Genomic DNA, 24,779 nt, shown 5'->3' with positions numbered 1-24,779 from the left:
AGGAATGATGAAAGTGTGATACCTCACAAAACAGCTTAATCAGTCCGTTCTAATTTAGGCATATTTCCTTTCCAATGTAATTTCATGTATTGTAATAAGAGTGCTATATTCCTTCTTTGATGTAGACCTACAGAAAATTACAGCAATTAAACTTTGGATGTTGATCTGAATAGACACAACATATATTTTCATATTTATTTATCAAAACAAGATACAGTATGTAGTATCAACAAAAGTTACCTTCAACTTTTAAATATTTGAGAGGAGACATTTTCTTATGTTTATAAGACTGACACTTGACCATAACAAATTAATCATGAAAGGGCTAAATTGGCAGCTGTTAAATTTTACAAATCACACTAGAAAGAATTGGTCAAGGAGCTGACTTAGGAGAAAATCACATTCGAAAGAATCAGACAAACTAAGTTTACACAAATGTGTTTGCTCCATAATGAAATCACAAAGTGATTTTAAAACCAACCTCGTCATAGAGCTATTTCAACAATAAACAATATATATGGACTCAAGATTCATATTTTGAATTAAAAAAAAAAGAAAAGAAAGATTTAATATCCTAAATAATAGGTTTTATACTCTTAGTCCATGGATGAATTTCCCTGGCAATGTACCTGCACAGCCATGGAGAAAGAGCTCCATGACAAGACCACATTTAGGGGCATATTAAGTCATCCTGATCACTCCACAAAGACCCAAATAGAAGACATACTGTAACGTCCCAATCCCTCCAATGTCTACTGAGTTTTAATGAAGGGGTGTGCAGGTATGCATTATTTGGCCATAGAGCAAGATCCATATCCAGCCTATTGACCAGTCCTCAATAACTGGCAGCATTAAATCCAGTTTTATTTGCGATTCTTCGCCTTAGTGCGCACAGACTTGCCCGGTCGCTTCTGGAAATAGAAAATACACAAGTCATCAAAACAGAAAAAAATATGTCTTATTTTTTTTAGTCAAGCTATGTCAGTTTCCTTTTTTTCTCAAGTCAATGTATGACAGTTAACTTGAAATGTTTTCATTGTTCATCAGATGATACAATGCAGTGTCCATTCGTGTTTGAAACTTACATTCTTGTTGCCGTACTTGTTACCGCCTTTCGGCGCTCCCTTCCCATGAGCCACCTTGGCACGGAACGTAGACACATCATTATAGCTTTCCTTGGTGTTCCACTTCTTCCCACTCTTCTTGCCACCGAAGCCAAACTTCTGATCCTTGAATTTTCTCTTAGAGTTGTTTTTAGGGTTGGGTCTGTTGATTTAGCTTGGGTTTATTATTTTAATTAAGCATAGATAATACGGTGAAAAATACACAGTTTAATGTTGAGGATGGTGCACAGCTACAGTGCAATAACATACCCCTTCTTGTTCACCCCCCCTTTCTTGGGGTCCTGTTTGGATCCTGTTTTCCCATCTGCCTTCCCATCTCCATCCAAGAAATCTAGTTTATCAGTCATTCCTAGGAGTAACAAAATCATAAATGTACATTTCCATATTCCAATTACCATTAACAAATGGTATAAAGTAAACAATGCTGTAAGGTATTTCTAGAAAACAGCCGTTGTACTATCTGTCTTTTTCAGTTAACCCCTACACTTAGTTGACCGGATTCCCAAGGGCTCTATATTAGGCCCTCCTATTTTTGCTCTACATAAAATATCTTTGTCAAAATAGCTACAAACGTGAGCTTGTAGATCTGCTATTTTCACCAAATGTTAGCCCCAGAATAGTGACGCAAGGGTTCAAGTCGTTAAGTCAACATAGTATGAGACAATGCACATGCAAGAACTTTCGACATACTGAATGAGTCGGCCATTCATAAGTTGTTGCATGTGCCAAACAAGGACAAAATAATGGTTAATAATAATGCAATTCCAGATCTGCACTCATAACATGACAAAAATCTGATGCTCTCCATCTAAAAATCAGATGCCTGGACTTTGGACGTTTGTGGCACTATTACAGCTGCCTATGCTGATTATTGGACATAGTGAAGACATAAGTAAAGTGCAACAACCCACCTTTCTGGTACTTCTTTACAGAATTCATCATTGCCTTCTTCTCCTTCTGTCTCCTCTGGATCACTTCCACTTGTACCTATTGTAAAGTAAACATCATACCATTTACTCACATGCAACAAAGACAACTTTACTGTACAACTGTCTTGCATGAATTCCTATTTAATAGCCAGAGGAAGGCCTGGACCAGGCACCTAGGCTCCAAAGTAGCCTGACAGCGCGTCGCGGGTTCGAATCCCAATCCCGACAGACTTTGCTACATGTCACTCACCAGTTCCTGTCCTATCAATAAAGGCATAAAAGCCACAAAAAAACAAAAATAATCTTTAAAAAATAGCCAGAGGAATTGGGGAAGAGTAGTCCGGGCTACTCAGACGTCACTCTTCCTCCCACTGAATTCTGCACCTGCAAGCTCAAGGAAATCCTACTATATATATACACCCTTGATTAATCTGGTTATGCATACCGTAAGAAGAGAAATCACATGGCACATCTCCAGGGAGGCAAGTACTTTCTTTTTTTATCTATAAGGGTGGCAACTGCTTACAGATGCAAGCCCTGGCTTGGTTTTTTATTCTAGTTCAGTGGTTCAAAACCATTTTTCTTGTGAGCCCCCTTCTTACATCTGACAAAATCTGAGACCCTCCACACGTGCACACATACACACTAAACTTCTCATAAGATCAATAGTGATAATAGCCAATCTACAAGCTCAGCTGTAGATCGGCTATTTTTATAATTTATATTTCACTTAAATTTTGGGGATTTTATTCAAATTGTTTTTTATATCTTCGACTATTTGTGTCAATATAATGATTTTGTGCAACATGTTTACAATTCCGGACCATCTCCAAAAAGACATGGCCTCAGGCGTCCCTGTGATCCGATTCTACAAATGCCTTCTAAAATCAATATAGTTCTCACTTCTCACACTTTCAAGATTTGTAAAAAATGTGAGAAAATAGCAGATGTGCAAGCTCGCAACGCGCTGTGAGCTTGTATATCTGCTATTTTTGAATAGCCAACACAAAAATCTAAAATGACCGATGCTTTCCCAGTTTTAATGGGTTAACGCGCCGTCGCGCCACCAAGGGGGGCTTGAACCCCAGGTACTAGTCTGCAGTCATGGAGCAACTTGGTCCCTGTGGTAAAACCCAAGGTATTAAAGAGGATACCTACTGTAGATGGTGTCCTGTACTGGCTGTTCTGCCAGTTAGAATTTGGCTAATGATCTATATATCACCCTGTATTCACTATCGACATTTCTGTACAGTGTATACAGTAAAAAAAAAAGACAGAAACAAACAAGGGACTAACCTTCTTGCCGTACTTTCTTTGCTCTCGTAGCTTCTTGGCCTTCTCAGACTTCTCCAATATTGCCTGTTTTGCGATCAGCTTTTTCCTGATCTGGACAGACGAACAAAATACATTATATTCAGTGGCATGTGTCCTCTATGTGTAGAATGGATTATAGATCCTAGAACAGTAATGAAGAGTTATGTATTACAAATGTATATACAAAAAAATAAATTGCAACACAAAATCATCCTACAGACAAACTAATAAATTCAGTTTAACCATGACTAGTGATTTGAAAAATACAGAGGCAAGCGTGATGTGCCTACCTTCTGCATGTGCTGGTCTGACTTTGCCATCTCTGCAAAGTAATCCTCTGGCCTCTTGGTGGCAATGTTCAGCTTATTTAGAAGGGGCAATGCCTGTAGAACGGAAGCCTGGGCCTGGCGGTAGCTATGGAATATCAAAGACATGAATCTCAGAGTCCCTCGAAAACATCATATGAAAATAGCTGATCTACAAGCTCACAATGTGAACTTGTAGATCAGCTATTTTTGGCGTAGATATTTAGTGTAGAGGGGGGAAAAGGAGGGGGCCTAGTATAGACCCCTGGGGGACTCCGGCCAAATAAGTATATAGGATTTACGTGGTTATTGTGGTTAATTAAATGGGATATTTGAGGGCAATAGTCAAATAAGTATCCTTATAATGCCAATGACATAAATTCACATCTTATAGATGACAAGTTGCAGGATTCACCCGTGTCTGATTGAAACAGAATTTAATCACATTATACACCAGCTTACGGTTACTCACAAGAACATCTCCCTCTGAAAATCATCCTCTGCATTAACCGCTTCTGCCCCGCTTGCAGCATTTGCAGCATTGGGGAGCTTCCCCTCTGCCTTGGCAATGATGTCTTCAGCAGGTTCGTTCGTCAGGTCCAGCCTCTCCACCCATGGGAGGCTTTTACTTTTACTTTTTAAGTCTGCAAGGCACTGTTTCAAACCCTCCTGCATTTCAACAAATAGTGCATCATTAACCCATTCAAACCTGGAAAGCAGCTGTGTCATATCAGATTTTAACCATTATTTTATACTTTGGCTATTCAAAAATGGCAGATATACAAGCTCATAGCACGTCACTTTGTGCCGCGCTATGAGCTTGTAGATCTGTTGTTTTTTTTTTAAATCGTGAAAATGTGTGAAAATCTTTGAAAATATATATATTTTTAAAGCAAACATTTTTAACTCAAATCATTGCTTCTGGGGGTCCCTGGAACAAAATATTTTGAGATGGGGTCCGTGGCCAAATACATACACATGTTGACATGAAAAAGTTTGAGAACCAGTGACATAAAAACATATGTTTTTCAGAAAACTGTTAGGATTTAGAAGACATTTTTAGAATCAGCCTCAGGTCTGGGTTAAATGGTATCTAAGATTGACTAACGGTGTTGATGTCTATGGAGCATAACCTTTCAGGTACAAAGAGTACCAGCATGGGCATGCATGTAAACTAAACATTAATGGTTGATAAAATGTTTTGTTTTCGTCATGGATTATACTTACCACATTGTTGGCAAACTTTTTAGGCTCATATGCCACATAATTAAGTCCAGGTTGAAGTAATCCTTTTGAGAACGCATCTTGAAGCTAAAGTGAAGAAAAGTAAAAAAGTAAGTGTTAGCTATACTTTATATATTTTTTATTTTAACTGCAGAGGAGGATTGTCGGGGTTGGTATTTACCAAAGACCATTAGACCAGTGGTGTAAGTAACTACAGTACATTTACTCAAGTACTGTACTTAAGTACAATGTTGAGGTATTTTTACTTGAGTATTTCCAATTTTCAGTACTTTTACTTCTACTCCACAACATATCACTGATAGAGGTAGCCCTGAAACATGACTGTCATACCATGACAGTCATGGTGCCGAGTCCCCCTGGTCTAAAGTTGTGTTCGATTTTTTCACATTGCCATCTCTCACATAAACATAAACGTTCAGATTTCAAATATAAAGTGCTTACCACCGAGCCACGAATGTTACAAGGCGATGCGGACCGCGATGAGTACCCGTATCTCCCGTATTGTTCAATAAAAAGCATTTTAATCCCATCGCCGGCCATTTTCTTTTTTTTTTGGTAATGTATCAGAGTGCAATACACCTCCCAACCATTAGTGTCGCATGGTTGAAAGTATCGGAGACAATTTGGAGAAAATGGCCGGCGATTGGGATTAAAATGCTTTTTATTGAACAATACGGGAGATACGGGTACTCATCGCGGTCCGCATCGCCTTGTAACATCCGTGGCTCGTGGTAAGCACTTTATATTTGAAATCTGAACGTTTATGTTTATGTGAGAGATGGCAATGTGAAAAAATCGAACACATCTTTAGACCAGGGGGACTCGGCACCATGACGCTTGTATACAAGCGTCATGTGAACCATGGCTATGATAGAGCAAATATTATACTTTTACTCCACTACAATTATTTGAAAACTTTAAGTTACTTTATAGATTTTGATTATTATTACAAAACATACATTACCCACTTCAGCCCTATATATACACACGTTTCGGCCATTTGAAAATAGTGGATCTACAAGCTCACATTGTAGATCTGCTATTTTCAAAAGATTTATAATACATTTAGAAATATGAAATGGGACTTTCTGCATAATGAGCACTTTAGTTTCCACTTTAGGTACATTTTGATGCAATGCTTTTGTACTTTCACTCAAGACCATTTCGAATTCCCGACTTATACTTTCTAGTATTTCTACATTGCAGTATTGATACTTTTACTTAAATAAAACATGCGAGTACTTTTTTCCACCACTTGATTGATGGTTTTACTCCAAAAGTCCTCTCACGCAGCCAGCAGGCTAACGTTGCTAACACTAGTCAACATTAGCACCACTCACCTCATTATCTGATAGTTCACTTTCTTCATCCTCCTCCTCCTCCTCCTCTGACTCCATGTCTAAAGGATCATCCTCTCCCACGGCCTCCATCATGTTGTTATGGACGATCATACGATCTAAACGTACAACCAGGATGAATCAAAGCAAGCAGAATGTGCGATCATGTATTACTTCTAGCTTCACACACGCATGCACTGGTGTTTCACGTGGGGAGGAACGAGGAAGTGATGTGATCAATGTGGTGCAACCCACAATGTGTACCGACGAAACGGGTCTACTGCTAGCTCCGAGATGAGGTTCCACTGCGTACGGTGACCAATATTATTTATTCTTAGCATTTTCCGTACATTGTATCCAAAATATAGAGGTATTAACCCCTGCTGTCAGATGTTTTACATTTTAGCGGTCAAGAAAATGTAACCGACCGTTTGAAACAAGAGTTTAAATCGCTTATTTAGTCAGCCTGTGGCCAGTCAACCCCTGTCCGCATGCGCGGTGCCGCTCCTGTTAAGGTTGCATTGGGAAAACATGGCACAGGCTGACTAAAAAGGCGATTTAAAGGCCAACTTGCAGGTTGTATTTTTGTTCAATACACAATGTGGACTAGGACAAAGGTGACTTTCATGAAGAGGAAAACATTTTAGCGAAATTGACCCAGTTTTAGCGTTTTTATCGAACATTTTGTCCGCCCAACTACGACATGCGCATATTGTAGTCTACGTTTCATAGCGTGCGTGTGTCAGCGTAATGGTGACGTCACACCCGGTATCAGGGCCTCAGGGGGCGCTGAGAATCACACGCAGGTAGTGGCGAAAGCAAAGAGCCCTCTTGTTACTAATACATCCGGGTTGCAGTTGCACTTGTTGACTTCTAAACAAGGCAACACGTTGTGGGTAGCGAGCTTGTAGATTTTCTCTAGCCTGACTTTAGTTGCAAGAATGGTGAATATTTGTGCGTGTGGTGGGTGTACCAATTCCACCCTTTCTGGACATAAAACGCACGCCTTTCCAAAGAAAGGCACGCCAGCCTTTAGATCGTGGGTGAGATTTGTCCGGGTCAAAAGGGGTGATTTTACTGCGTCGTCGGTGAAACTCCGACACTCCGTAATATGTGGAGCCCATTTCAAAGAGGAGGATTACATTCAAGGGGATCTCATCTCCCACAGAATGGGATTCAGGACTTTGGACCGGGTGAGACTTGTGGAAGGTTCTGTACCTTCTATACAGTCGCCTGGACAACCTTCTGTGAGTGCAAGATCCGCTGCTGCAGTTCATAAACTTGGTTTGTCCCGGGTAAGTGTGGATCTAACTATCTTTTTGATGCTAACATGTGTTAGATTTGCAGGACTATCAAAAGTACATGTAAGCAGCATCGGTGGAAAAAGTACTCAAATGTAAAAGTAAAAGTACTCTTGTTACAAATAAAAGTCCGGAATTAAAAATTTACTTGAGTACAAGTACAAAAGTATTGGTATCAAAATGAACCTCTAGAGTTCGACACCTACGTGCCACTGCCGTAGGTGTCGCTAAACCTGGCAACACAGACCGCATGGGCTCGCACGCAGAACTGTTGTTTATGACGTTAGAAGCTACCAGCATGAGCAGTTATAATGCTATTCAACAGTGTTTTTTTGATTGATTGATTGATTGATTTATTGATTGATTGAATTTGATTTGATTTGTATTAGGCAAAAGAATGTAAAACAACACAGTTACATTTATAATGCTTTTGTCTAAAAGGTCCGGCCAAAAAAGTCCTTGCGGACTTGTTTCCGTTGGGGTCCTTGAGTTAATTTCATAGACATATATAGTAGCAACCAAACAGTTCAAAAATCAACATGAAAATACAGATAATACAGAAAAAATACCACTATGTACAAAAAAAAAGCATTTAAAAAATATATGTACAAAAAGGGGGGGGGGGAAGCATGGAAAAATAAAAATTATATACAAAAAAAAGGAGGGGGGGGGGGGTCGTCTGTCTACAGGGAAACTGGTACTAGCTCCTCTTTCGGCCTCCAGAAAGATGGGTTTTTAGGGCTGTTTTGAATGAGCCCAGCTAACTGCATTTTTTGAGGGATGGGGTTAGACTATTCCATTCCTTGGTGGCTGTGCTATAGAAGGAGAATTTGCCCATGTTTGTTTTATGGGTGGGTGGTACCAGATTGTTGTTTACGCTCCCTCTAGTTTCGTGGCTGTGGGTGTCACTAACTTTTTCGAGGTATTTATACAGATATGCGGGTATAGGAGGCATATCGCCTTGTATAGTGGTGGGAAAAGTACTCAAGTTTTGTACCTAAGTAAAAGTATCAATACTGCAATGTAGAAATACTCTGTTACAAGTAAAAGTCCGGTAATTCAAATTTACTTGAGTAAAAGTACAAAAGTATTGGCGTCAAGATATACTTACTATACTATACAAGTACTAAAAGTAAGAGTACTCATTATGCAGAATGTCCCATTTCACACGTTGTCATATTTCTAATCTACAACCTTTGATTGATTGAATACTTTATTACAGTTGGCAAAGACAAGCACAGGGAAGTACAGTTCAATACAAGGTCACAAGTTGTGAGCTTGTAGATCGGCTATTTTCAAATAATCATAGGGGTGAAGTGGCGTATATTTTGTAATAATAATGATCTAAATCTATGAAGTAACTAGTAGCTAAAGTTTTGAAATAATTGTAGTGGAGTAAAAGTACAATATTTGCCTCTGAGGTGTAGTGGAGTAGAAGTAGTGAAAATTGTTACATACATTTTTATTTGTACAGTACTTGAGTAAATGTACTGAGTTACTTTACACCACTGCTATTCAATGTCTGATATCCTATGTACATTTAGTATCATTCAATGTCTGATATCCTATGTACATTTAGTATCATGTGTAGTATGTGATCTATTTGCAGGCTCATGTGCAAATTAAAATGTTACAAATTGTTATCCACATGCAAAAGCTTGAGGTACAAGAATATCATTGTCTAATGCAAGCTGTTTCCTCAGTGGCTCTCATTGTATTGTCAATGACACGTTAGGCTGCAGACCCCATTTGAAAATATTTTTTACTGTAGACTATCTTGTCATGTAAAATCAGGTTTCCTACACAAGTATGGAAAGTCTGTAATGATAAAAGTGTTTTTCATGGCGTTCGGAGCAGGCAGCAAATGTTTTTTACCACTGTGTAAGAGCACAGGCCAGAGTGAGTTTGATTCATTGAAAGCAAGGTTATGATCAGATCAAGTAGATTGCATATGAACATCCCTTAGTTCTGTTACTTTAGTGTAGGGGTTGAAGATATACAATTATTTCCAATATTTGAAAAGGTTGAGAACCACTGAGCCTGAACCACTGCCTGCGGTCTAGATGTTGGAGTGTAATTAATAATAGTGAAATAAAACTTTTTCTCATTTTAATGGGTACCTCCTGGAACCCACTATGAGAACCGTAAACACTGAATGCTCCTTTTTTTTAACAACAGACGCTTCAAAGCCACTCTGCGACTCCTGACGTGACAGAAGAGCCTATGATGGAAGAGGAGGAAGCTGGCCCATCTTCTGAACCCTCTCTTCCACCCTCTGAGCCACAAAGGGAATCGGCACACAAGGCAACTCGGTATAGCTACCGGAGACCACCACACCGTTCTTTGGGTAGGTTTTAATTTGCTTTGGTGGAAACACAGACAGACATTTCAAGCTTTGAGGCCAGTCAAAATGCCAGTGAAAATGAATGTGAATTAATTTTTTCCCTCTTTATTATTATTTTTCTCTAAATTTAGAGAAGCCAATAATTTTTTACCCCTTTTTCACCCCAATTTTAGTCGTTATGCCAATTGATACTTCCCCACACACATTTCTGTGTTGTCACTGCTGTCGTATCCTACTGACTCACCTGCCAGTGAGGAGCCCCCACCAGGAGGACGTAGAGCCTTCGTTCTACTCCTCCCGCCCAACACTCCCCGCTGACAGGTGCCGCCCCAGCCTGTAGGTGTAATGACCATTATCATGCTCCCCGCCCGGCTTCCCTCCCCCGTGTTCGTGTAGACTGTAGACACTCGACAAAGCCGGTTACACCACGGTGGATTCGAACCCACAACCTCCGTGATGGTGGACAGGGACTTAACCACTGCGCCACCCGAGCGCTTGTCTGTGAATTCTTACGGAGGCACGCTCTTTCTCACGTCTGCTCTGAGGCTGACTTACATATGCCTTATTCTTCATGCTAAATCGATTACATTAGTGCCAAACCTCAAATAAAATATGTATGTACCCAACATTTGTCAACACATATAAATAAATATATCATTATTCAATACCTTGTAGATCTGCTATTTTTAGATCACCTGCGTATATAGGTTTAAACTGGTTACACTGATTTTGATGCTATACATTTAGCTGGGGGACCCCCCGGAACCCCCTCAAGGACCCAGCTGGGGGTCCCCGGACCTCACTGTTCTAGACCCTTTTCTAAACGACTGTGCTGAGCCTAGAGCCATATGAAATCCGTTTTATTTTTTTCCCAATTCCGTTTTATTTTTTCCCAAATTCAGTTTTTTCCATTTTAATATTTCTGAATTCTGTATTTTGCTTTTTATGCTCATTTTTACCATAAAAAAAAGTGTCTGGTAAGTGGAAATGAATAAATGTCCCCAATTTAATAAGATATAACAGTCCATACATGTCTCTGAAAGAATAAGCAAAAATGTTACCCAAAAGAATTCGGTCTGAGCATGCGCAAAATGGCGTCGCCCATGTATTATTATCATTTCTATCGTCTTTTTAAGACTATTTCTACGTGGATTTTATTGTTATAAAGTAGGATGTGGCCATGCAAAATGGTGGTGTCCCGTGGATTTGTAAAAAAAAATTTACCGCGAATATTTTTTATATTCCAAATTCTGCAATATTCCGTTTTTTATTCCAATTCCATTTTTATTGGTCATTTCCGCGATTCCGTCCGCGATTCCGTTAACATGGATTTCATATGGCTCTAGCTGAGCCATGGGCTATCCTACACAATGGAAATAAGCCCTCGGTGCTTTTTGTGCACCCAGCACTATGACTCTTGACATATTGGTCGGATCCGCAGTGTGACGTAGGTGTGAGGGCCACGTAGCGGCCCGATCTTCTAGTATAATAACAATACCCAATGACCATGTTTTAGAGGGGAAAAAAACATATTTAAAGTTTAAACCTTATTCAATTCCTTCATTTCAGACCAGTGTGTGGAGTCCAGACTGCAGGTTAAGATGAACTCTCCAGACTCAGCCAGGGTCATTTATATTAAACAGGAACCTGAAGACCACCCACACCTCAGTACGTTTGTGCACGCTCTTTCTTGAATGTTTTTTTTTTAATAATTCTGTTCTGTTGTAGGGCTGTCACAATATTTAATTTTACTAAGAAATAATCATGACAAAATATATGACAATGATATCCCGATGAGTAAACAAATTGCTCACTTTGTCTGGTTGCAGAAACATGAAAAACATATTGGCTACTTTCACCTTATTCACTTTAGACCATTTATTTGCATTGCAGGAGTCCATCTTTTGACACATTTTCCTTGTGTAATCTTAAATTACGAAGGATTTCTTTGCTAATATTTGAATCCTATAATCTTTGCACTCAAGATTCATATGTTGGAGAGTTGGGCCTATGCCATATTTTCTTTACCTTCTGCAAATATTACTGTTATTCTTGAAACCACTAGGTCTCCAGTTATTCAAGTCCTTATTCAATTCCTTCATTTCAGACCAGTCTGTGGAGTCCAGACTGCAGGTGAACATTTCTATTAAACAGGAGGAACCTGAAGACCATCCACTCAGTAAGTTTCACGTGCTCTTTCTTTCTGTCATTTTTTTCTGTTATGTTGTAGAACTGCCACAATTTCAAATTTTCACTGTACAATAACCATTGCAAAAATATCTTCACAATTATAACAATAATGCTGACATGTAGCAATCATTAAAATATCTCTCAAAATTCATTGTTAACCATGTTTGCCTCATTACCATAACCAAAAGCATATCTCTTTTGTACAAATGCAATACTAAAGAAAAACTTTACCATATAACTTCACATTGTACATAGTACATTCTATCAGAAGTGGAAAAATACTTCCTTGATCAGCGTGCAGAAATGTGGTGCTGATCGATAAAACGTTTTTTGAGATTCGTCCCGGACACACAGACAGATTCGCAGACTCACAGACCTATTTCTAGACGTACAGAGCCACGCCATAAAAAATAATGTACATAGATTTTAAACTACGACCCAACTTTCACCCGACATTTCAAGCTTTCGTGTGGATAAGGATAAGGATAATTCCTTTTAACAGGTCGTTCATGAAAGTCCTTGCGGTCTTGTTTCCAATGAGAACCTGTGAGCAATTGGGGTTAAGAGTCTTGCTCAGGGACAAATTTCATATCATCGGCACATATGCTGGGATAGCCTGGAATCGAACCTGGGGCAACCAGGGCCAGCTGGTTCCCTAGGCGGGCTCACTAACCACTCAGCTATGGCCGCCCCTATGGCCGTGTGTGGAGATGTTTCTGTTTCATGATGTCATGGACTTAACGGCATGAGATGTGATAGGTCTACTTTTGAGGGAAAATGCATACTGTACAAACATACAGACAATCCTTGTTCTATATATGAAATGCATTAGCGTTCTCAATAAATAGAAGAATGTGTATCTGAGCCTGTCCTGCATCTAGTGCCGCTTTTTTAATTTACGTCAATATTATGCATGTAACCCTATAGTTATTACATCAATGTTTTATAGCATAATTGCAGTCAGGGCTGCCATGTTTCAGGAAAATCTAGGAGTGAGACTTTAGTGTCATCACATGCACGAGCGCCGCGCGGTTATTCCCCTTTTATTTCCGTTTTTTATTACTTTATTTCGGTTAATTCGGTACAAAAAAATGTACTCCATGAAGTGTAGATGTGTGGCAAAAAGGAAACGTCGCAGGGGGGGGGGGCTTATTTAATTTTTGAAATATATATATATATATATTTTGTTATCAATTATCATCAACATTGGCCATCATCTTCAGTTTCAAAGTGCTTTATTTATAAAGCAGCTTAAGTAAGTTCTCACTATAAACCCCTTTGTTTCAGAGGACATAACAGACACTAATAACAAATATAATGCAGCTGAGAAACTTTGGTCAACTTCATTATGTACTTGCTACAAGATTATATCTTGCACAAGAAAACACTCAACATTGTCATTGACTATATACACTGTATAGTTAGTTGTCTGTTTTCTTAAACCATAAATATTGTACTCAACAACCTGAATGATAATACTGCAAGAACCATCAACCATGTAGTACTTGCTCATCCCATTATCTTCCAGTTCAGAGGAAAAGAAAAGAAAGGCTGATCTAGCTCGCAATGGGCCCGATTCACTAAGCTGTTTACGCCCATATTTTGAACGTAAAGGAATTTACGCAACTTCCCACATTACGAGTGATTCATCATTTTTTGTCTGAATTCTTACAGAGGCACGCTCTTTCTCACGTCTGCTCTGAGGCTGACTTACATGCGACCAAAGCTTGCGTATGTCATTAAAATGCCTTATTGTTCATGCTATATCAATTACTAATAGTGCCAAAACCTCAAATAAAATATGTATGAGCCCAACATTTGTCAACACATATAAATATATCATTATTCAATACCCTGTAGATCAAAAGCTATTTTTAGATCACCTACTGTACGTATATAGGTTTAAACTGGTTACACTGATTTTGATGCTATACATTTTGCTGGGGGACCCCCCGGAACCCCCCCAAGGACCCAGCTGGGGGTCCCCGGACCTCAGTTTGAGAACCACTGTCCTAGACCCTTTTCTAACCACTGTTCTAGACCCTTTTCTAAACAACTGTGCAGAGCCATGGGCTGTCCTACACAGGACCACAATGGAAATAAGCCCTCAGTGCTTTTTGTGTGCCCAACACTATGACTCAGACATATTGTTCGGATCGGCAGTGCGACGTAGGTGTGAGGGCCACGTAGCGGCGCGATCTTCTAGTATAATAATAATACCCAATGACCATGTTTTAGAGGGAAAAAGAACCGTGGAACCCCATCTTTAAAGTCCTTATTCAATTCCTTCATTTCAGACCAGTGTGTGGAGTCCAGACTGCAGGTTAAGATGAACTCTCCAGACTCAGCCAGGGACATTTCTATTAAACAGGAACCTGAAGACCACCCACACCTCAGTACGTTTTTTTTAAATAATTCTGTTCTGTTGTAGGGCTGTCACAATATTTAATTTTACTAAGAAATAATCATGACAAAATATATGACAATGATATCCCGATGAGTAAACAAATTGCTCACTTTGTCTGGTTGCAGAAACATGAAAAACATATTGGCTACTTTCACCTTATTCACTTTATTTTTCATTTATTTGCATTGCAGGAGTCCATCTTTTGACACATTTTCCTTGTGTAATCTTAAATTACGAAGGATTTCTTCCCTAATATTTGAATCCTATAATCTTTGCACTCAAGATTCATGTGTTGGAGAGTTGGGCCTATGCCATATTTTCTTTACCTTCTGCAAATATTACTGTTATTCTTGACACCACTTGGTCTCCAGTTATTCAAGTCCTTATTCAATTCCTTCATTTCAGACCAGTCTGTGGAGTCCAGACTGCAGGTGAACATTTCTATTAAACAGGAGGAACCTGAAGACCATCCACTCAGTAAGTTTCACGTGCTCTTTCTTTCTGTCATTTCTTTCTGTTATGTTGTGATAGGTCTCAGGGGTTGACACTAACGCCTGCCCGACTGCCCGGGGCAGGTAAATAAAACTTGCGGGCAGGTGGAGTTAGCTTTCAGCCTGCCCTAACGGGCAAGTGCGCGTTTGAGTGGCAGTGGAGACGCAACCATCTTCAATCTAAACACATGAACGTGGCCAGAGCACTCTGCCCCCCCCCCCCCCCCCGCACACACACACACACACACACACACACATACTTTGTGTAACACACACACACACACACACACACACACACACTTTACATGCACTGGCTCTAGAGCCCAACCGATACATCGGCCATTATTTCACTGATGTGGCCCGATGTTTTTTTTATCATCATTAATTTCCCCAACACTTGTCTTTTAGAATGTTGGAACTGCCATTTTACTAGAACTAACCAGTAGAGGTATAACACAAGTGAACTGCTTAGCAGCCATCTCATGGATTGTCAATGCCAGCGCATGCAGATCAAACGGTAGGCTAAACAACCCGACGTTACCTCACCGCTCTGACGGACAAGAAATAAATATAATCCTTTAAAAACAGCCATGTTCTGTTCCTTTTTAAACAACAATCCAAAGAGGAAGGTTTCAGCAGCTAGAATCATGACAGTTTGACATTGTTTGAGCAGTTTTTGGTGCGCAAAACTAGTCGCAAGCTCCCTCGTTAAGTTAATTGTGTGCACCCACTGTGCTGCTGTGCTTGGTGCGCAGATCCCCGCCAGGCCAGGTTGTCTACCCAGGCCTGTGAAATTCATAGGCAGACAATTGGAATGAATTCTGCTAAAACTGACTGATATACTGATACAGAACCATATATAGGCTATATAACGTAGCTGTCGGGTGGAAACCTTGTATGTCCTTAAAAAAAGAACAAAAATTAAAATAGTGAAAATAGCTGATCTACAAGTTCACAATGCATTGTATCTCGACACGTTGGGAGCTTGTAGATCTGCTATTTTACTCTTATAGTGCTACACTCTTGAATGATTTAGTAGGGCATTTATGAACAAACATATTTTTCCATATTACAAAACCATTGAAATATGGAACTACAAGGTTTTTGCCCGACAACGACAAACAGAGCACTGTTTGATGAGCACCTATATAGAGCACCCTATAATATGCCGTTTTCACTGTTGCTACACTTAAAAACATAAAATAACAAGTGTTAACCCATAGTTATATTCATAGCTATTTAGATATTTGGCATCAATATTGAGGTATGAAACTTTTTATCGTGCAGCCCCATAATTCACAAGTAGAAAGTAAAAAATGTGTTGAATTGAACGGTAATTCTAATTTTACCATCATTTTATCGCAGAGGCGATGATTGACAGGCAAAATCCCTCAACAGCGACACCCGCAGGCCAAGATTTATTTTTTCATTGCAGTTGAAAAGGCTTTAGAAATGTGAGAGAAAAAGTGTGGAATTTTTTGTTAAAACTTTTTAAGTAAACTTTTTGAAGGACCATGACAAAGACTTTTAATGTGTGGTAAAACTGAACGTCATGAAACCTTTAAGTAGGTGATACCTCCTTTTGTACATGGAGGATGGAAATGTTTACACTTCAGGAATCCAGTGTTAGCTATGTTTTCTGCTCCTAGACATCCTGCACATGGTGGTTAAGTGTAAAGAAGAGGTTTCTCCTGAAGTCTCCAGTCTGCTCCAGGAGGAACCAGATTCTCCACAGATCAAAGAGGAACAGGAGGAGCTACTTCAAAGACCAGAGGAGACTGATGGGTCAATGTTGACATTACTAGCAGTGAAAGGGGAAGTTGATGATGAAGACATCTCTTCACGTTGCTTTGAAGTTGAAGTTAAGCTTGAATCTGACACTGAAGTAACTGAAGACCGTGATGACTGGGAGGAGACCAGTGGAGGTCAGTCAGTGTTAAACACAGGGACAGGACTCGCATGTGTGGGGAAAACTGGTTGGAATAAAAGAGTTTGATGAAAAATACAATTACATCAAATATATTAACAGGGAAGCCGTAATGCTCCTAAACGACTGACTTGGTTGATGATGGAAGCTTTCAAGTTGTATTTGTGTACTCACCATTGTTAACCTGCCTCTCCCCTTCTCTCCTCCCCTTTATCTCCCCTCTGTCCATACTACCCCCCCTTTCTCTCAGGAGTGAGGTCCCAGTCTTCCCAGACTCCGTTCTTCTCTTGTTCTGAGTGTCCATACGCCTTCACATCTCAGGTCTTCCTCCATAGACACATCAGGAAGAGACACTATGGCCCCTTTTGCCAAATGGTGAGGAATGGACAGATCACCTCACTAGCCAGTGAGCAAATCCTCAGCTCTTACGGTGATCAACAGTTTGCCAACCGTTTACACTGTGAACATTGTAACAAGAGTTTCAGTGGGTCAGCTAGCTTCAAGGCACACCAGCGTATACACACTGGAGAAAAACCTTTCCAGTGTAAACATTGTGACAAGAGTTTCATGTGGTCAGGTGCCTTCATGGAACACCAGCGTGTCCACACTGGAGAAAAACCTTTCAAAAAATCCCACTGTAAACATTGTGACAAGAGTTTCAGGTGGCCAAGTGACCTGAAGACACACCAGCGTGTCCACACTGGAGAAAAACCTTTCCACTGTAAACAGTGTGACAAGAGTTTCAGTTGGTCTTGTAGTCTAAAAAGCCACCAGTTTATTCACACCTAGGGAAACAAACATTCCACTATAAATTAGCTCACTGGGAGGATAAAATCAAACACCTGTATGATGGCAGGATAGAAAATGGTGGATAGAAAAGCAGAACTACTATGGATATTCATACTGCTCCTGTCGACCGAGGCCTCCGCTAGGACTCGTCTTTTGGAGACATTCCCCAGCTCTTGTTTTTTTTCTTTTAAATCCTTAATTTCCTCAATCGGCAATTAGTTTTAAGTGTTATACGTATATATACATTTGTTAATATATCAACAGAGTTCACGACACTGTCAATCAGTTACCTTTTTCTTTATTTCTTTAGAAAGCAGTTACCATTTACTGACAGTGTCTTGCAAACCCTTATTTTGGAGTGCTGCTTCCTTCCACTTTGGTGAATTTCATCTTATGGCATATTTTGTATCCTGTAACATGGTACTGTATGTTGGTGTATGTTGTATCCTGCATTTCTATGAAATGTGTGATCAGACCTTTGCAGCTGTAGGGCTGAAACTATCCATGATTTTCTAACTGATTATTCTATAGATTACTTTTCAGATTAATCTAATAATCAAGAAGCAGTTATTTTATTTGTTATATATTAACAAATTGATTGTCTGTGTTGTGCAAGACTAGTGAAAATAGCTGATCTACAAGCTCAAAATTCACTTTTCACTATTCTATGTGCAAAATAGGGATCAATTATTAATCAATTATTTTCTAAATGATTGATTATCAATAAAATAATATAAAAGTGAGTATCATTTTGTTTGATTAGCCCAACTGTTGCACTCCTAGATGTATGTTCTCTTCTCTACAATTCTGGAAGGTCATATAAACAATAGACTTGTGAGCCAGACTGTTGCCTCCCACACTTTTCAAATACTTATAGCATTCGGAGATTGTGGAATGAGGAGTGGAATAGTTGTCTGTCTACACAAGACTATATTCATCACCCCCCCCCCCCCCCACACACACACACACACACACACACACACATGTTTACTGTACATTGTTCATTGCTAGTAGTGTTTATTACAGATGTGAAAAATAAAAACGGGACCACCAATCATATACTTTGAGACACATCAGAGTTTTTGCCGGGTCAAACAAGGGAATCACGTGACGTTGATCCCTTCCCGTATTTGTTCTTATACATACATACATACGCACGCACGCATGCGCGCACGCGGTAACACACACACACACACACACATATATATCAACAACTGTGTTGTGCAAGACTAATGAAAATGGCTGATCTACGAGCTCAAAATGCAGCGCATCTTGATTCGTTGTGAGCTTATACATAATATTTTCACAATTTGTTTGATTTTTGTCCAAAATATGGGTCAATTAGTAATTGATTAATTTACTAAATTATTGATTGTCAATTAAAAAATTAAATAATTTACTACATAATTTTGTTGCATTAACTGTTGCACTCCTAGGTGGATGTTCTCTTGTCTCCAGGTCTGGAAGGTCACATAGTACTGTACTGTATAAACAATGGACAGTTCCCAAGACCAACAGTAGGGGGCAGCAAAACGCCAACTGGCGTCTACAAAAAATGGGAAACACTGAATCCATTCTCTTTGGGTGTAGTTTTAACCTCGGCAAGGCCGACAGCTTCACAATAAAAGTGGGTGATAATGTTATCACAAGAAAAGAAGAAATTCCAGGTTCAATTCAACTAGGTTCCATTTTAGAGGCAAATCTTTCAGGTGATAAAATGGCAACAAGTCATCAAAAAAGTCAACCAAAGAACACGTTCCTATAGGATTTCCTCTCTAGTCAGTAAGAATACTTTGAGGATTCTAACAGGGGCCCTCATCCAAGGTAACTTTGACTATGCATGCACCTGACCTCATGGTACCACAACACCACTCAGGCCTTAAAAACAAGGCTCCAGACATCCCAAAACACTGGTAAGGCTACTCCTTGACCTTGCACCCATGCACAACTCATCTAACCCCTGCTCACTTTGCTAGGGTCGGATGGCTCAGGGTAGAGGACAGAGTACAGCAACTTGCAATGGGCCTGGTCTACAAGATACACCACAACGTTAAGATACCCATGTTACCAACAACACTAGAGGTAGCTCCACTGATCACGTCCAACCCAGATTTGGCACAAACAAGGGGTTGAATTCGTTCTCCTGCTATGCAACAAAAATGTGGAATGCCCTACCAAAAGCAGTGAAGGGGTGTAAAACCCTACTCTCCTTCAAAACTGCCCTAAAAGAGTACCTTCGGATGGCTGCAATTCGAAACTGGCCCCTGTAAACGTCATAACCTAACCCCCCCCTTTTGAACTTTTAGGGGTTTCTTGGGCTTTTTAATCCTATTTAGTTGACCTTGTATTTGAACTGTACTTTCATGTGCTTTTTTCTGCAAACTTCTAAATAAAGTATTCAATCAATCAAAGTTCAGCCTGCTGTTCCCATTAATGGCCCAGCAGATGTCGCTATTTCACCTTCTACCGTTTGCAATACATGATTGATTGATGTACTTTATTTAGTAAGACATGAGAACAACAGTACATGGAAGTACAAATTCACAATACAAGGTCTACTAAACTGGAAGACTCATTAAGCACTGAGCTTGTTTAAGATGAGATCCCCATGCACACAAATCATGATGACATATAAGAGACAGACAGATATACACACTACTATACAGAACGTCATACAATCAGCCTACAGGTTACTGGTATGAAGAGTGAAAAATATGTACAAAAGAAGAAGAAAAAGGAGAGGGGGGGGGGGGTAGGTTAAGACTTAGACAGGGGCCATTTTCGAATTGCAGCCTCCTGAAGGTGTACATTATAATCTCAATAAAAGTCAATGAGGTGTTGGGTGAACTTTACACTTGATTTCATTACCTTAGTAAACCTTTTCATAAACACTTGCGTGTGTGTGTGTGTGTGTGTGTGTGTGCGCCTTGAAATGTAGAGGAGACAAATTACAAAATTTGTCTTTAAGATTTAGTAGAGTATAAAAAAAATTAGTAAAGTAGGCCTACAGATACTCCAAAAAAGTACAATAGGCTACTAGTACTCAAGTAAATTTACTTCATTAGCTTACTGTATAATAGCAGAGCTGAAAAAGAAGGCTATAATGTACATGAAGATGGATACATTACAATTATTCACCAAATATAGAAGGTTATGTCATTATTATTATATCGGTGATCTAGATTGCCGGATTACTGATGCGATAGGTGCAGCAGTTCATATCCATGGGTTTCTCTGCAGACTCCAAATACCCGATGGGCCAATCAACCCTTGCTCTACTGGATGTGGGAGAATACTTGAGAATACTCTAATACTTGCACTCTTGCATTTGACTAGACAGTAATGGAAGCTTCAAAATAATCAATAGATTGTAAATTGAGGTCTGTTTGGAGAAACACATCCATGGTGCCTTTAAGCTTTCCCAGTCTATATGTACAAGGGTGCACTGAAGCAGTCTTCTTTCAATACATTTTAAGGCCACAACTTCCCTTTTCAGATGTTCAAGGACGGGGTAATTGCTGACACTGAAATGAGCAAACTCATATTCTGGGGATCTACGTATATACACATTGGGACGACATGGCCATGACAAGAAATCATTCCCATCCATGGGAAAACCAAACCATTTCCCCCCCAGTTGCTCAAAAGGCGACGTGTGTGGGATTGGTTATTTCAGGAAATGTAACATTTTGATTATTATTCAATAGCTACCCTTTTCAGTCCAGCATTGAGGCATGTTGAGGAATCTGTTCAGTACCGCAGGTAACAGCGATTACACCATTGCATGCTCTGCTGGCGCAGGGACTGCCTGACAAGACAGAGGACAGTAGACAAGATCTGTCTTCCCTCTACACTGTATGCATTTATGTGTGTGTGTGTGTGTGTGTGTGTGGGGGGGGGGGGGGGGTACGTGCGTATGTAAGTATATACTTGCCAGAATCCTCCAGCCCTCTGCATCATGGTTCTCGGTCATGCTGAATGGCAGCAGGTCACATCTTTGGCTAACAGACAGACTCTTGTGGCGTCCACTGACAGAGGACAGCTCTGTCTTCAGCGAGGTCATTACTGCTAATTACATTTTGTGATACTTTCAGGATATCTGTCAACCTTTGATTTGTGATAGCTAAGCCGCTAAAGCATGTTTACTATGTATCAGACATTGACTGCAAAAAGTAGACCGATATAGTCAAATAAATTGGGAAACAAATGTGTGGAACGTGGAGAAGCATGCTGCTAAACTGGTTTGACAGACATGACATGATTGTGTTGGGTGCGTGTCTCTATCGGTCTGAATTATTCCAAGGACAATCATGGTCAGTTTGAGTTCTGTCTCATTTATTCCACTCTGGGCCCATCTCTGGCCTGTCCACCTGCCTCCGTAAGCCCCTCATTGTCACCTTCATCAGACATCAGTCAGCATATGGCAGTGTTTTTTAAATTATTTCATATATTATTTTTATCACCAATGCGCAAGATCTCAAAATCTCAATTCATATGTATTCATACAGTAGCAAAAACAGCCATTCTACAAGCACACAACGCGTCACGATGCCACGCCATCATTAGACGCTGTCTTGGTTTTTACTGCATAAAGTGTGAACTGCTGCCCATGTTTTCCACATCCCATTGTCTGGAAATTCTAATTGGAAACCTTTTTGTCCTCCATACAGACCTTCACATTGGCCCAGAAATGGCATAATAGCATCTAGTCTACAACTTGCAGTTGATATACAGTTTATATCAACTGCGAATACAATTGCCAATTCAGTACTAATACCAAGAGGCAGCATAAAAGGAAAGAGTATTTTGCCGTGGTTGAGAGATCCAAGGAGAAATGTCATCACTCACTTTCAGTGGCTTATCTTCTCATGTGGTGCTGCAGAAGGATCCTCCTATGATGGAGTGTCGGTTTACTCTTTTACCACATTTAATTGATTCATTCACTCTCAGAATGTACCGAGACATCTTCAGAAGACAAAATACCATCATTTCCATATCATCCTAATCGCTTGACCCATACAGGGCTATTTAATTCACACTACACTGTCACTTTTCACCCCATGAGAAGGGCCTGCTCACTGACATTCAGATACCTAATTTACGAATTATCCGAATTATGCCTGGCCGCTGACACACGCTGACACACAAATTATGCCTGACACACACTCTCTCTCACACTCTCTCACTCACTCACTCACTCACGCACGCACGCACGCACGCACGCACGCACGCACGCACGCACGCACGCACACGCACACGCACACACACACACACACACACACACACACACACACACACACACACACACAACTATGTCATACAATGGGTGGAGTGCCAGGCCAGGCCATTCCTATCACCAAGGTCCTTTTTGTCAATAATTATGATCATGTCTCACTTGCACAATGTGCTAGCAAATACAACATAGCAACACACATCCTTCTTATTCTGAGGCTCCGAGGCTGCAGGCATAAAACTGACTCCATTGATCAGCGTGCAGAGTATGTTAGATCTGAAATATTGATTTTAGATTATGAGGATAATGCAGAATTAGTCCCCAGTGCTCAGTCCTGACATAGAATTACAATAGCTAGAGAAGGCCTTTCTATACAAATCAACCTTATCGAATGGCCATTGGGCTTGTTTAGACTTGTGAAGGCTATTATAGGGCTGCTCAGTTATATTGGAACAGTGGATGCGAGCTTGTGTTTTGCCTAGGAAAAAGCATTATTTCTAACAGCTGCCGTTGTGCTGAACATGCACCTATTTAAGTCTCATGGGCTATCCTCGCTCATTTCTGTTCTGCTAATTAAAACGGCATTCTGCATGCTTATGTTACTCAAAACAGACTGGACTGGACTGGATTATTAATATAAAAATTCCATGGCAGTAGTCTTAGCTGTACTTTCTGATGTACTACGTAAATAAAATACAAAGAGTGTCCACTTCATCCATAATGTACACTATATGCTGCTGCGGCTGGATCTGAAGGCTTATTGACAAGGAGGCGCAGGCAGGGCCTGAAAAGGAGATCAACTATAGAGAGGAGATCCTCTTCACCAAGGCAGGCCTGGAGGAGAAGGTACTCCGCTGTACAAGGCTCTGTTTCCAATAAGATTCTATACAACAAAACACCTGAACTCCACCTAAAAAACTCCACCTAGAATTATTATAAAATTACTTTTAGATTGCATTGACTCTTGACAAAATTATTGTGTAACAAAAACTGTTCTTTTTTTATCTATACACAACAGGAGACTATGAGGCAACAAGCACATGCAACAGGTATGTTCACAATCCAACACTCACTCACTGAAATACACACACACACACACACACACACACACACACACACACACACACACACACACACACACACACACACAGTGAATGTCCTTTTTCACATACTTTTATTTACCTCTCACGGACAGAAACAACGGACACGTTTCAACCTAACAGGTCTTCCTCAGCGTAATCAGGTAGACCTTTAAGTTAGGCCTGTTATCCTTACAGGTTCTAATCAGTTTAATGCAAACAACTAGAAAGGTGCACTCAGTAGAACGCAAATCTCAACCAGGAGGCATGCCGTAATACGTCTATCCATCTTTTTCTACGACATGACATAAGACAGCTCGGACTGAGTTGAATGTGTAAGATCACTGGATGATTAGCTGACATGTGATTAACAGTTGTACATGGTCTCTTCTCTCCCGTCGTCCTTAATAGAGCACCGAAGTCCTGACGTCACTCGTTCATCCCCAGGTTTGCGGAAGTAATTTCTCTATGGAGAATAACATTGGGTCATCTTAGAATCGTCTCATATAAGAATTGTGGTCCAAAAATAAACACCGCGTGTCGGCGTTATTGTCAGGGAGGAGGTTCTGTATCGTTTATGATAGTCAGTCACTTATATTTGATACAGTCTGTTTCTGGCGAAAATGTAACTAATTCGGCGGAAGTAACATTAGCGTTTTCTCACCGTCAGTTGATGCTTCATATCCATAAGAGTCAACCCGCCGGGGTCATGTGTTTATTTTTGGAACACAGTTCTTATTTGATGCGATATTCAATACGTCTAT

The 24,779-nt window shown here is 40.1% G+C and overlaps 2 protein-coding genes across 5 annotated transcripts; one reads left to right on the top strand and one right to left on the bottom strand.

Annotated features, from left to right (window-relative positions):
* Positions 1–146: 146 nt before the first annotated feature.
* Positions 147–6,458, bottom strand: ebna1bp2 (EBNA1 binding protein 2). Its single transcript, XM_080430353.1, has 9 exons — positions 6,258–6,458; positions 4,900–4,983; positions 4,145–4,341; positions 3,658–3,781; positions 3,350–3,439; positions 2,036–2,111; positions 1,374–1,473; positions 1,086–1,266; positions 147–911 (listed from the first exon to the last, which is right to left on the bottom strand). The coding sequence occupies exons 1-9, from the start codon at positions 6,366–6,368 to the stop codon at positions 864–866; spliced, it is 1,011 nt and encodes a 336-aa protein (XP_080286479.1). The 5' UTR covers positions 6,369–6,458; the 3' UTR covers positions 147–863.
* Positions 6,459–7,189: 731 nt separating this feature from the next.
* Positions 7,190–18,688, top strand: LOC308087071 (uncharacterized protein). 4 transcript variants are annotated; one of them, XM_080430728.1, is made up of 9 exons: positions 7,190–7,549; positions 9,734–9,902; positions 11,469–11,567; positions 12,007–12,078; positions 14,387–14,485; positions 14,902–14,973; positions 16,637–16,912; positions 17,165–17,483; positions 17,577–18,688. In XM_080430728.1, the coding sequence occupies exons 1-9, from the start codon at positions 7,196–7,198 to the stop codon at positions 17,701–17,703; spliced, it is 1,587 nt and encodes a 528-aa protein (XP_080286854.1). In that variant the 5' UTR covers positions 7,190–7,195; the 3' UTR covers positions 17,704–18,688. The 4 variants fall into 4 exon arrangements, with proteins under 4 accessions (XP_080286854.1, XP_080286852.1, XP_080286851.1 ...); XM_080430726.1 differs by having other exon boundaries at positions 16,685–16,912; positions 17,165–18,688; XM_080430725.1 differs by having other exon boundaries at positions 17,165–18,688.
* The last annotated feature ends 6,091 nt before the right edge of the window (positions 18,689–24,779 follow it).

Source organism: Gymnoscopelus braueri (genome assembly GCF_963280865.1).
Source record: "Gymnoscopelus braueri genome assembly, chromosome: 6".
Lineage (NCBI taxonomy): Eukaryota > Metazoa > Chordata > Actinopteri > Myctophiformes > Myctophidae > Gymnoscopelus > Gymnoscopelus braueri.
The sequence above is the reverse complement of the archived record's forward strand: the minus strand, read 5'-3'. Positions and strand labels throughout refer to the sequence as shown.

Excerpts from the sequence above, each read along its gene's own strand:
- ebna1bp2 (XM_080430353.1), bottom strand. The coding sequence starts at position 6,368 with ATGATCGTCCATAACAACATGATGGAGGCCGTGGGAGAGGATGATCCT. Across the intron at positions 4,342-4,899 it reads AAAAGTTTGCCAACAATGTG|GAGGGTTTGAAACAGTGCCT; the intron begins GTAAGTATAATC and ends GTTGAAATGCAG. Across the intron at positions 3,440-3,657 it reads CAGACCAGCACATGCAGAAG|ATCAGGAAAAAGCTGATCGC; the intron begins GTAGGCACATCA and ends TCGTCTGTCCAG.
- LOC308087071 (XM_080430725.1), top strand. The coding sequence starts at position 7,196 with ATGGTGAATATTTGTGCGTGTGGTGGGTGTACCAATTCCACCCTTTCT. Across the intron at positions 7,550-9,733 it reads ATAAACTTGGTTTGTCCCGG|ACGCTTCAAAGCCACTCTGC; the intron begins GTAAGTGTGGAT and ends TTTTAACAACAG. Across the intron at positions 16,913-17,164 it reads CTGGGAGGAGACCAGTGGAG|GAGTGAGGTCCCAGTCTTCC; the intron begins GTCAGTCAGTGT and ends CCTTTCTCTCAG.